This window comes from Lithobates pipiens, unplaced genomic scaffold, assembly GCF_037356315.1.
Source record: "Lithobates pipiens isolate NorthernLeopardFrog02 unplaced genomic scaffold, aLitPip1_a1.2 Scaffold_8, whole genome shotgun sequence".
NCBI classification, from domain to species: Eukaryota; Metazoa; Chordata; class Amphibia; order Anura; family Ranidae; genus Lithobates; species Lithobates pipiens.
The window spans coordinates 173143294-173156594 of NW_027507903.1; the positions used below are offsets into that span (position 1 = coordinate 173143294).

Genomic DNA, 13301 nt, shown 5'->3' on the forward strand with positions numbered 1-13301 from the left:
ATAACAAAAAGTAGAAAATATCTTATTTTTTCTAAATTTTCGGTCTTTTTTCATTTATATCACTAAAAATAAATACCACAGAGGTGATCAAATACCACCAAGAGAAAGCTCTATTTGTGGCAAAAAAGGCACAAATTTTGGATACAGCATTGCATGACCGCGCAATTACCAGTTAATGCAGCGCAGTGCCAAATTGGAAAAAGTGCTCTGGTCAGGAAGGGGGTAAAACCGTCTGAAGTGGTAAAGAAACAAGGCCTGTGGTGGAGTGTTTTTTTCTATTGTTTATTTCTATTCACTTATTTTTTTTAATCCCCTAACGGCTGTGTAGGTCAGATCAGCATCTACAGAAACATGTGGTTGAGGTTAAAGCCAAAAGAGGAGGTTCCACAAGTTTCTAAAAATAAGGGATCACATTTTTCATCAATGACTATAATTGTTTAAACTTTTAGTTCAGGAATAATATATGGCATGTAAAATATTGTAGTTTTATTTAAATCAGGCTGACTATTTATTATTATGACTTAGATTTAGATCAAGTCAAATGTTAAGAGCTATTCATGCAGAAATCCAGGAAATCCCTGAGGGTTCACAAACTTATTTTGCGTAAAGTTGTTTAGCTAAAAAGTGCTTGAACATGTATGGTTATAAATAAAGTACCCAAGCTACCATAGAGTCTCTACAGCACCTGACAGCTGAATTATAAACACACAATTTCAGTGAAGAGTAGTTTTATAATGCATAAAGGAATATTTATAATTAAACAGTAAACTGCCCTAAGGCTACATGTTTTTAGACTTCTATTGACAAGCAAAATGAGTCATTCAGTATGCATGGCTAACAGTCCATTTTGTTTACCTGCTAACCAGCATGTTTATCACTTATTTTGGCATTGTTAAATGTTGGGCACCAGGCATAATATTTTTTATGTAGATATGTTAAATACGTATCTTTGTATATTTGTTTGGAGCTCATCTGATCTATATACAGGACTATTTTAGTAAATTGAATCCACTAAAAATAACTTTGAATTGCTAAAAATTATTTTAAGACAACCCAGTCACATTAAATTCCTCCTTTCTGAACCCCAGGAGACCCACATGTTCAACTTCAAATAATTAGGTTTACAGTATGTCAGAGCTTGATGTACCCACAGTGTGGACCACAAAAGGTTAGGTTACCAGTGTGACTAATTTGGGTGAAAGTGAGAGGCAAGTGCCAGTAAGTGCTATGGGGGATAGTGTGGGTACTGAACCAGGGTCTTGAAGAGGTTACCTCACCTGAAGTCCAGTCTCTCAGTCAAAAGTTTAATTTCAGTTCCCATGTTAGGTCTGAAGCAGAGGGGTTCAAATCAGAATTTGTAGAGGCAAGAATCATTTTATAATCATTTGGATTTTACAAGGCAATTGGCCAAGCCTAGGTGTGGATATATTTAGTGATTCTGTCTTTGGAATGTGAATGAGTTCCTCTATTTCGTGGGTTGTTTCAATTCCAGAGAACCAGCTCTTAAGGATTGGGCCTGGCTTGCTCAGCCAGAGTTTTGGAATAACTTTTGTGTGGCATTACTTGTGTACTATGTGTGGTTTAGAATATTTTGTTGGGTTAAAATGATGATGATGTTAGAGGAAATGGGTTGGTGTGAAATGAATTGAAGCTATCGTAATGCAGGTTGTGTATTGGTGGACCTCCAACCAGAAGTGGCCAAAAGGGGGCACTGCCACCAAATATATATATACCATAAAGATGCTGAAATATAGTCTGCATCTACAGCATTTATCAGAGTTGGCATTAGATATATTATGGAATAGGCATATTGTACTGTACTATCTGGTGTGGATTTTGTAGTCATTCACTGAGAATTTGTCAGTCATCACATTAATCTGTTCCCAGATACTTTTCCCATAATTTGCTGAATCCACATTTGGGAGGAAGCGTGTAGATGTAAGTAGAGTTTAATATGCAGATAAGCTGTCTTTGTAAAATATATTCCCAAGGCAGAGTTTTTCAAAAGGTGCGAGAGACCTGTTATAAAATGTTTGGAAGAGGTGAGAAGGTGCTTAACTTGGAAAGAGGACCACCATGGAATCTGTAATGTCCCAAGTTGGATGAAATAAAAAATTATTCTTTGCAGTGGGGCTGTCCTCATACTGCAAGAATTACCTGCTCATTTATGTTTAGGGAATGTGAGGGTGCCGAGGAACAATCCACCCCCAGATCATTGGGGAGTGCCGTCTGCCAGTGTAGCCAACTATCAGGTAACTAAAACTGTTTCTCCTCTCCCCTAGACAAAACAAGCTATTAACCCTTGCACCGCGGGAACAACCCCACTGCAATGGATCATTTTTTTCTTGTTCAAATATTTTATTGGGTAGAAAATGTACCATCACAAACAGTTAAGCATAAGTAGTACAGGGGAACAAAATTTTCCACACAGGTAAGGTTTACAATGTACAGTGCCAAACACAATACAAATCCTCTTGAGGGTTGCAAAAAGTGCAAGGTCGATTGATTAACTGCAGGACGGTGGCATCAACATTTAAAGTGCAGTAGAGAAGAAAGGAAAGAAAATGCAAAACCTCATCTGGTCCACCCCAGCCCGGGGAAGTATAAGGAGCCAAACGGGGCTAGGTGAGTATGTAGTATATGCCAGAAAATAAGAGGATAGCAAAATAAATAGAGGAGTAAATGGGCAGAGGAGGGGAAGGGTAGGAAAGGGGGGAAAAAAGAGAAGATGGTTCCGGGGGGCTACAGCAACAACACTCCTGGGGAGGCAAACTGGCCGGAAAGATGCAAGATAACTTAGGGATCCAATAGAGAGGCATCAAAATCAGGAGGCAAGTATTTCTCAATCCAGGGGCTGCCAAATTTCAATGTACTGCCTCACTTTGCCCTGGGGTGTTGCCTCAATCTTAGCATGTATTATCACTTGAGGGACTTTGCTTTTAGTAGTGACCGTGCAGAGAGCCAACGACTTACATGATCTGGCAATGATTTGCTTTGCTGCAGTCATGACATAAAAGAGGAGGCATGATTGGTTCCTGGTCATCTCAGAGGGTGCAACATTTAGTAGGGCTATCTTGAGGTCAGGTAGGATTGGTGTTTCAAATAGATGGGATATAACTGAAGAAACATGAACCCAAAAAAGAATGCACTAGGGCACAAGTTCAAGTATGTAAATATGTACCACAACCCCTAAAACAGATAGACAAGTAATGAGAAACATACTTTGCTATTCGATATGGTACCAGATACCATCTTGATAACACTGTATAGAATGTTTCTAATGCTGCTACATTTTGGGAGACCTTATGGGTTGCCTGCCAGGTTTCTAACCAGTCATTGGACATGAGATCCAGGTCCAGATTACATGTCCATTTGGTGACATACAGCATGTGGATCCAACTCTCATAAATGTTCTTACGTAGACATAGTACTAAAATCTATATTGGAGGGAAGCGTTGCCGAACAGAAATGTTTCATTTGAAGGCACCAAAACAAATAGATTTAAAAATGTTTTAAAGCCTTTGGATGTGACTAATCAATGTAAACGAGTGAGCTGTAGAGGCGGGCAGTGGTAAAATGAGGAGGGTGCAGCCATCGCTGGGTAGAAGGAAGTGTATGGAGGTACAAAAGCAGGGGTGTGAATGACATAATCTCTTACATGTAAGATGTAACATGTATGAGGATTGGGGAGATAACCCCCTAACCCGTGGAGTAAGCCAGAGCAAATTATCTATGGGTGGGGCTCAACTTCCATGGCCTCAAAGACAACCCAAAGGGGTATTTCAGTTGGTGCGGATTTTTAAGGAGGGGGGACAATTTAGCAGCTTGGTAATATTTGGAAAAGTGCAGAAAACATAGTCCCCCCATCCTGTTTAAATCTTACAATGTAGATCTGGAGAGGTGACCACAGGTGCTTCCCCAAATAAAATCCAGTGAACCTGTGTTGTAAAATACTGAGATAGTAAGAGGGAACTGGTATTAGCTTGAAACAGGTAAAGCATTGTAGACAGCAGGGTCATCCTAATTGCAGTGATTCTGCCCAACCAGGAGTGTGGAAGAGCAGCTCATTTGGACATTAAATTGGTTAAGTCAGTTAACATTGATGGGCAATTTGCCCCAAATAGGGAGCCAGGGTGGCTCATAAGGTGTATGCATAAATATTTCCAAACGAATGGAAAGGACAATTTGGCACACATCATACATGCAAACAAGTTGAGGACCGAAGGGGAAGCCAGGTAATAGGATGCCGGCAGCCCATCATGACCTGGGCATTTATTACTGCTCATGGATTTAATTACCAGCATTATCTCCACTACAGAGATGGGACGGTCAAGATGGATTTGTTGTGAGGGTGTAACTGTAAGCAGGTGCATGTGTGTCACGAGGTAATCCACTAGCTGCTCTGAAAAGGTGTCGGAAGTAACATAGAGTGTCGATAAATAGGTATGCAATTTGTGTAAGATTGTAATGGAATTACTAATATAGGTCGTGTTCAAAGTCCTAAGATGTATCGGCTTACGCGTCTGGTCAAGGTTGCATGGTCAGAGGGCTAGTAAAGTATTACGTTTATTGGCTTTTATGTAGCAAGTGTGATTAGAGCGACTCAACACTTTCTCCATGGATTCCCACAAACAGTAAATCTAATTCTGTTCATGCCTTCTCATGAAACAGCCTATTCACCATTGCCAGATTATATGTGAAAATTGAGTAAAAGTGGATGTAAACCCACTCTCATCCTTTATAAACTACTGCCATATTGGTTATCTATAAGTATATGCATGCCTCCTGCAAGTATCCGTAAATGTCAAATGTCTCCCCTCTGTCTGTTATGAGACCCAAAAAACTGCAGATTCTGTTGGTGGGTCTGTTGTCCGGAGCTTGTGGGTGGAGTCATGATGTCAGTAGACTCTCCCTTGTCAACATGCATTTTCTCCTGTGTATTTCTTACACTGCACTTCTGCATGATCCCCAACATCCAGTCAAAACCCAGAAAACCCACCTCACCACATGACTTCAGCATGTCCAATCATGCTGAGGTGTGGAGCAGCCAATCCGGGCAGAGCTGGAGAAGAAAGGAGGAGGGATCTGAAGTACACAGAATGCCTCTCTCAGGCTTGTGCATGAGATATGTAAATCACCTGTCACTCACAGCACGGGGGAAGAACTGACTCCTATTTCTCTGTGTGTCAGTTTTTAGCTCTCTGAAAAAAGATAAGAGGATTGCTCAGAGCTGGATTAACTCTTCGTGGCAAGACTGGGCACAGATAACATAAAATCATATACTGTAAAAGGTGCAAGTCTTAATTAAAAAACATTTTACATCCTGAAGGCGGATACATTTTCCATAAAGTGATAGGGGTATGTCAGTATTATTGTTGAATTTTAGATATTCCTTGAAGGCTACTGTAATATCTAGGCAGTAACTTGGATTGGATAATAAGGATTTATTCGTCCATGTTATTGGGTAAATCAAAAAAATTAGCACTAGGGGAATAGAGGGAATAGAGCCTGAAAGGAATACATGATCGATACGCAAAAATGCACAATGCAGGTGTACAACATATCGTTACTCTGTGATTGGTTAGATTCTTGTGAGGGATAAGTCTCGTCTGATTAGGCAAGAAGTGAAGGAAATCGGGGCTGAGGCCTAGTGGTAACACCGGGTTTACCTATAGGTGTCATCTGGTCTGGCTGTGTCAACAAGCAGATTTGAACAGACACCGGTGAAGGTTTTTTTGGAGCGGCCAATCAGGCCCAAAGTTTTTGTGGAAAAGCCATGGAAGAGACTGCAATGGGACAGTAGTGCTCCTGGGCCATCCAGTCTTTTTGACTTCCATGAATATGCCACTCCAGATTTTTGGTAAGTGGCATTTCCCAGTAGTATTTATAAATATCAGAGAAGTCTAATGCCCCCCTTAAGCTTGGCCACCATAAGTTGGGGTTTGTGTCAAAGAATATGTGGGGACTGCACTTACTTACCTCCACTGTGCAGTTTGTTTTGCACAGAGTATCCCCGATCCTCGACTTCTGGGGTCCACTGGTAGCTCCTTCCCGCTTCTCCACATTGGAGAAGGCTCTCCTAAGGTGGACACCCGTGCAGGCATGCTCTCCTGTTTGTAAATTCAAACAGGATGCAGGACTCGGCCCAGAGCCCCCCCCCCCCCCCCGAGGCCCGCCTCATTGGATTTGATTGACAGCAGCAGGAGCCAATGGCTGCGCTGCTATTAATCTATCCAATCAAGAGTCGAGACAATGGGCAGAGAGGTCAAGCACGTCAACGCCGAGGAAACGAACGGGCTCAGGTGAGTAAAACGGGGGGGGGGGGGGGGCTGGTCAGTGTGAAAAAAAATTTCACCTTAATGCATAGGATGCATTAAGGTGAAAAAACACAAGGGTTTACAACCCCTTTAATATACAGGGAGTGTAAAGAAGAATGTCTGATATGTCATACAGCTCAAAGAACATACAGTCTGATGCATTAATATAAACATTAGATCAGGTATTTAATACCTTTGAAAACATCAGTTGACTAGTAACACCAAGGAATATTAATAAAATATGGTTCCATGAAGCTCCCTGGGACACGCTATTAGTGCTTATAGAAGTACTGGGATAAAGAGTTATGATGTGTTATGTATCATCACGATAGATTATACATATCCATTTGGGAATGCTATAAAAGTTGTTGTATATATTAACCCTGGACAAAGCTTAAATAAGCAGGGTGGAGTATTCAGCTGAATAGATAGCAATCTATTCATCCTTTTGTCTATATTTGATGGAGCTTGAAAGTTAGGCACCCCAGTCTGTTGTATTCCAGGAAGCTTAGAAAAATAGGTACAAAAAAAAAAACAAGCGAAGAAAGAGTAAAGAGAGGGCCCGAAAGGCTTCAGTCAAGTTAGGTATGGTGATCAGAAAAAAGAGCATATCATTGGCAAAACACTGCAGTTTATTTATGTATTACAGGTATTTATATAGCACCATCAATTTATGCAGCACTTTACATATATATTGTACATTCACAGTAGTTCCTGCCCTCAAGAAGCTTACAATCTAAGATCCCTAACTCATGTTCATACATACACAAACTATGGTCAATTTAGACAAGATCCGATTAACTCACCAGCATGTCTTTGGAGTCTGGGAGGAAACCCACGCAGGCACAGGAAGAGAGTCTCCATATATATATATATATATATATATATATATATATATACTGTTCTTTCACCACTCCAAAGATCCTGCTAGCAGGAGGACCTTTTTTGGCATCCTGCCAGTGCCCTCAGGGCTTTCACATTGGAGAGACAGCAGCGGCTGTTTCAGGGTGCTTTGCAGGTGCTATTTTTAGCTCTCTAGTGCCTGCAAAATGCCCCAGTGTGAAAGGGGCCGAACTCTAGGAATTATCCATTTATAAGCCTAAACTGGGCCAGCTTGGTTTCATGTAAATATTACTGTGGGGGTCCTGGAATTTACTGTAGTAGTTGTTTGTGTTATATACATTTAGTGATGTCCTCTTTTGGGTGCTGCTGGAGCAACTTTCCATCTGTACACCGAACACAGGGAGTCACTCGCTCCTGTACTTCCACCATTCAGCAAATGTCTTGTATTTTTTAATGAATACAAGGTGATCTCTGACTGGACAAAACAGAGGAGGGGCAGACAACGCCACAATCACCACCTTGTCCAATTAGAGAATTCAGTGTATTATTTGATAAAATACAGGCCGTTTGCTGCATGATGGAGGTATGGGAGCAAGTGAATCTATGTGTTCAAAGTCCCTCCAGCAGCACCCGGACATAAACAGCGCTGACTGTATGCAGAAAAAACTACTACATTGAATTTCTGCATCCCCAGTGGCCCTCTGGATGTGACACATGAAAATGATATGTAACTAAGCTGGCCCAATTTAAAAAAAATAGATAATTCTTGAAGTTCAGCTTTAACCTTTGCAGTGGGGGGGGGGGGGGGGGGGGTACAATTTTAATATTTTAACCATCTTATGAATAATAAAATAGAATAGATTCAGTTGTATTTTGTAAAAGCATTTTTAAATAGGTAGCTACAAGGTTATACATATGTAAAAGTATAAATGGAGAATTGGTTCTATTGTTATATACGGTATATAGGAAGTTTTTATGTTTAATAATAGAAGAATGGTGGTACACACGTGAAATGCTTTTTAGATTTGACATTAGGATTGTTCTTGTCTTTTTTTACCTATCTTGATAATGAAATAATGACATTCTCTGAGTTAAGATCCTATACTATTCCTGGTCAATTTGTCCCTTAAAGTCGGGGTGCGGGGTGTTTGCCAACGCCAACAAGAATTTTTAAAAATGGCTGAGACATTTTTATGAAGTATTTTTTCAAAACTAAACTCACCAAATCCAAAAGCCTTTGAGCCGCCAATACTTTGAGAAGCTTGTACGCTGGTGGATGTGTATAATCCAGTCACCAAAAGACCATCAAAGTAGGTGCTAGTTGAAATGGTTACTGTAAGAAAAGCAAATACAAATTACTAACAAGTTAAATATTTCCAGTATCCAAAGGTTTTATTAATTTCCTAACTATGACCAAAACAATCATATAACAATGACGCTGTCACAACAAAAATGTGTGTTCTTTCTGCATCTTTGTAAAATAATTTTAATAATTTGCATTAGGTCACATTCTTACTTAGCAGGATCTACACATAAAATTGTTGTATTTATTTAACAGCATACTATAAATTTCTGGATGACAACATTTAACCAGGATGTCAGCACCAAGCTGCAATATATTTTGGTCCATCACTAATGGCAGACTGCCTCACTGACCATAAAGTTTACGTGGGAGGAACAAAATATCGTGAAATTTGCTTATGAATTTGCTAGATGCAGCCAAAATGCTCATCCCCAGACTATGGAACTCCGCCAAGGTACCAGAGATCTCAGACTGGTTTCACAGAATCGACCAGGTGGTGGAGATTGAGGAACTGGTACATTTTAGCAGAGAAACCATGCCCTTGTAATTAAAAACCTGGAAAATATGGCTCTTTTTCAAAGACTTGGATATATACAGACGGTATCAAACCCATCCTTCCTCCCAGGCAATTAGCTTTACCCTCTTAGGGCGGTGAAGTGCTATTCTCACCCTTCCAACACAAGACCTCCGTGAACCCCCAGTACTACCCACCCGAGGGGGATGTCTGGTTATATCCTGTTTCCAGTTTATCCCATCTCTCCTGCCATGTTTCCTGCTTTTACCCCCAAACCTTCCCTCTATTCCCTTCCCCCAACCCCCCCTTTTGTTTGTTCTCCCCTTCCCCTCTTTCTTGATGCCTTCACTCAAACACCTCTTTGTTTCAGACACTCTCTCATATCTGCTCAGGTTTTTTTGGCTACTATGCCTCCTGCCCAGACTAATAAAAACCCTGCTTCTCCACAGGGCTGCTGCAAAGGCGAAAGCATTTGTTCAATCCGCTTCCAGACCCCCCCCCCCCGGAGGGTGGAATGGAATTTACAATATCCATGCAAAAGGGGATAACACAAAAAGACACTGTTGATACTAGCTGACCAAAAATATTGTTACAATATTGTCAGATTACCTTCTGTCTCACTTCTATATTCATTTGGAAACTATTGTGGATTGTAACAGCTGTAACACAATCTTACAATGAATGTATCCTTGCTGTATGCTGTAAAAACTGTTTTTCCATTTCCAATAAATACTTTACGTAAAAAAAAAAAAAAAGTGACATTTTAAGCTTTCTTAGAATAACTGCAGTACATTCCGACCACAAAATTTTTGTCTGAAACTGGTGTTGCATATACACGGTCGGACAAAGTTGTCGCAAAATCCAATTGTTCGGAACATGATGACGTTCGTTCAATACGAAGGGACTACGTTCAGGCTAGTAGCCAATAGCCTTGGTCTCGTAACTTGGTCTGAGCATGCATGGCACTTTGTCAGATCAAAATTCTCTACAAACGATCAGACAAAGTCTAATCGGATCATGTGGTCAGAAAATTTTATATCCAGCTCTCAAACTTTGTTTGTCGGACATTCCGACGGAAAAAGTCCGATGGAGCCCACACACGGTCGAATTATCCGACAACACGGTCCGATCGGACATTTTCCGTCAAAATTTCTGACCATGTGTACAAGGGCTTCGAGTCCTAAATGCCTTACAAAGTGGGCTAGTATTTGTCAATTAAAGCCTATCCTTATGGGATAAAGTGTAATTGAAAGTCTGAAACACTTACCTTTCCTAAAGAAAATTGTGCTTCTGGGTTTATTCAGTGCCACTCACATTAACAAAAGCTAACACATTTGGTCACATGAACTTTGCTAAACTGGAGGATCAGAACTAAATATCGGATGCTTTTAGTTATGTGAACAGCCCCGGAAAGAGTTGGAGCACAATATTCTCCAGTGAAGGTATTTCCATTCCTCCGTTACTTTAATTAATTTACACTCTATACCAGTGTTTCTCAACTCCAGTTCTCAAGGTGCCCGAACAGGTCATGTTTTTAGGCTTGCCATTATTTTGTACAGGTGATGAGGGAAGTGGTGAGGGAAATCCTGAAAACAAGAACCTAATGCCCTGTACACATGGTCGGAAATTCAGACGGAAAAGGACCGTTTGGATTATGTTGTTGGAAAATCCAATCATGTGTGGGCTCTATTGGATTTTTTCCGTCTGAAAATTTGAGAGCAACAAAAAAATCCAATCAGACTTTTTACGATTGTTTGTAGAGAATTCAGACAGACAAAGTTCCACGCATGCTCAGATCAAATTACGAGACCAAAGCTATTGGCTACTAGCCTCTACGTAGTCCCATCGTACACAACGAATGTCACCACGTTCTGAACGATCGGATTTTCCGACAACTTTGTCCGACCGTGTGTATGCAACACCAGTTTCGGACAAAATCTGTCGGAAAAAATCAGACAAATTTTGTAGTCGGAATGTCCAACCGTGTGTACAAGGCATTAGAGTTACACAGAACCCTGGTTGAGAAAGGTTGACTTAAAGTGTATTTAGGGCCAAAAATATTTTTTTAGGCCAGATGCACACAGGGTGTTTTTACAGCTGCTTTTAGCAGCGTCAGACTTTTTTTTTTTTGCCACTTAAAAACACCTCCCCATGTTATTTTAAGTGTCCATGCATGCACAGGTTTTTAGGAGCTGAAAGTGGCATAGGCGTTCTCAAGCTGTAAAAAAAAACCCAGGGCCAGCGCATTCTGGCGTTAGAGCTGTATAAACTTCTGGTGCCGGTAAACGTGACTTAACGCTGGATACAGCCGCGTTAAGCCCCCTTTATGTCAAAATCAATGGTTCCTTATGAGAGCCCATTCATTTGAATAGAAGTCCCACCACAAGTCAGATCATGATGATCCAACTTGCAATGCAGCTTGTGCTCTGAGGATCTTGAAGGGGAACCCTCACCAAAATGGAAAAAAAAAAAAACTAGCGTGGGGTTCCCCCCCAAGAGCTTACTGGCGTGAGGTTCCCCCAAAATCCTTTCCAGACCCTTATTCAAGGCCAGGAAAGAGGGGACGAGTGAGCCCCCCTCCTGGGCCATACCAGGCCACATGCTCTCAATATGGGGGTGTGGGTGCTTTGGGGCAGGGAGGCTCTGCGCCCCCGACACACCAAGGCACCTTGTCCCAATATAGATGGGGACAAGGGACTCTTCCCAACAACCCTGTCCTGTGGTTGTTGGGGTCTGCGGCCGGGGGCTTATCTGAATCTGGAAGCCCCCTTTAAGAAGTGGGCCCCCAGATCCCAGCCCCCCACCCTATGTGAAGTGTCAAAAATAAAAACAGTACACAGGCTTTGATAAAGTAATTTGCAGCTCCAGCGTCTCTCCTCCTTCCGATTACTTCTTCCTCTGGCCATGTCTTCTTCCACCGCTGGTTCTCCTCTTTCCGCCATCTTCTCCCTCTGCTGTGTCTCCCTGCTAAGTCTCCACTCTCCGCTGTCTTCTCCCTCTGTTCTTCCTCCTATATTCTCCTAACGCTCTCTCCCGCTCTAATGCTGGGTCCGTCCTGTGCCCTTACTTATATAGACATGGGGCGGGGCCACCCACTGTCATCATCCCGAGGCCACACACCCTTGCGATGTCACCGCCTCATCATGCACTGGGTGGTGAAGTCACAAGGGGGTGTGGCCTCCGATATATGTCACTGGGTGGCCCTGCTCCATGGCTATATAAGTAATGGCACACAGTGGACCCAGCATTGCAGTGGGAGAGAGCGTTGGGAGAACATCGGAGGAAGAAAATAAGGAGAAGACAGCAAAAAGAAGAGACCCGGCAGCGGGGGAAGACAGCGGAGAGAGGAGAACTTGTGGAGGGAAAAGACATCAACGGAGGGAGAAGGACCGGAGAATGAAGAAATTACCAGAGGGAGAAGAAATTGGAAGGAAAAGAGACACCGGAGCTGTTTAATAAATTACTTTATCAAAAACCTGTGCACTGTTTTTATTTTTGACACGTATTTTGGGTGAATGGGAAGGGGTACATTGTATATCATTCACATAGGGTGGAGGGGCCGGGATCTGGGGGACCCCTTGTTAAATAAGCCCCCCAGCCACAGACCCAGAGTTTTTGGAGTGGGGGGGGCGCAGAGCCCCCCTCTGTTCCAAAGCACCCACACCCCCCATGTTGAGGGCATGTGGTGTGGTATGGTCGGGGGAGCGCTCACTCATCCCCCCCTTTCCTGGCCTGCTGGAATGCATGCTCAGATTAGGGTCTGGTATGGATTATGGGGAAACCCCATGGCAATTTTCTTTTGGCGTAGGGGTCAACCTTAACATCCATACCAGACCAAAGGGTCTGGTATGCTCTTGGGGGGGGAACTCTATGCCAGTTTTTTTTCCATTTTGGCAAGGGTTCCCCATCAAGATCCTCAGCACACAAGCTGCCACTCCGCAAGTTGGATCATCATGATCCAACTTGTGGTGCGACTTCTATTCAAATCAATGGTCTCTCAAACCATTGATTTTGAATAGAGGCAGAAAAACAGTGCTAAAAGTTAGCGCGGCTAAACATGCATTAACACCAATGCAAAAAGTTACTAAAAGCACGTTTTTACAGCCACTCCTGGGGTTGGTAGTGGCTTTGCAGCTTGTTTTTTTCTAATGACTTGTGTGCATGAGGCCTTATATCAGTGATGGCGAACCTATGGCATGCGTGCCACAGCTGGTACACAGAGCCATCTCTGTGGTCATGTGAGAGAGTCCAGGTTTGCGGCTGTGAGAGTACAGCAGCAAGGTGCAGGCCCCATAGCATCCATTGTGAAGGTGAACAGGCCTGA

General features: G+C 42.3%; 1 protein-coding gene across 4 annotated transcripts in view; it reads right to left on the bottom strand.

Moving 5' to 3' along the window:
• Nucleotides 1-13301, bottom strand: part of RELN (reelin) — a 651259-nt gene that overhangs the window by 570870 nt on the left and 67088 nt on the right. For all 4 annotated transcript variants that reach the window (XM_077471873.1, XM_077471875.1, XM_077471874.1 and 1 more), the window contains exon 2: nt 8383-8493. In XM_077471873.1, coding sequence (XP_077327999.1) covers nt 8383-8493 — 111 coding nt within the window. The remainder of the gene's footprint in view (nt 1-8382; nt 8494-13301) is intronic.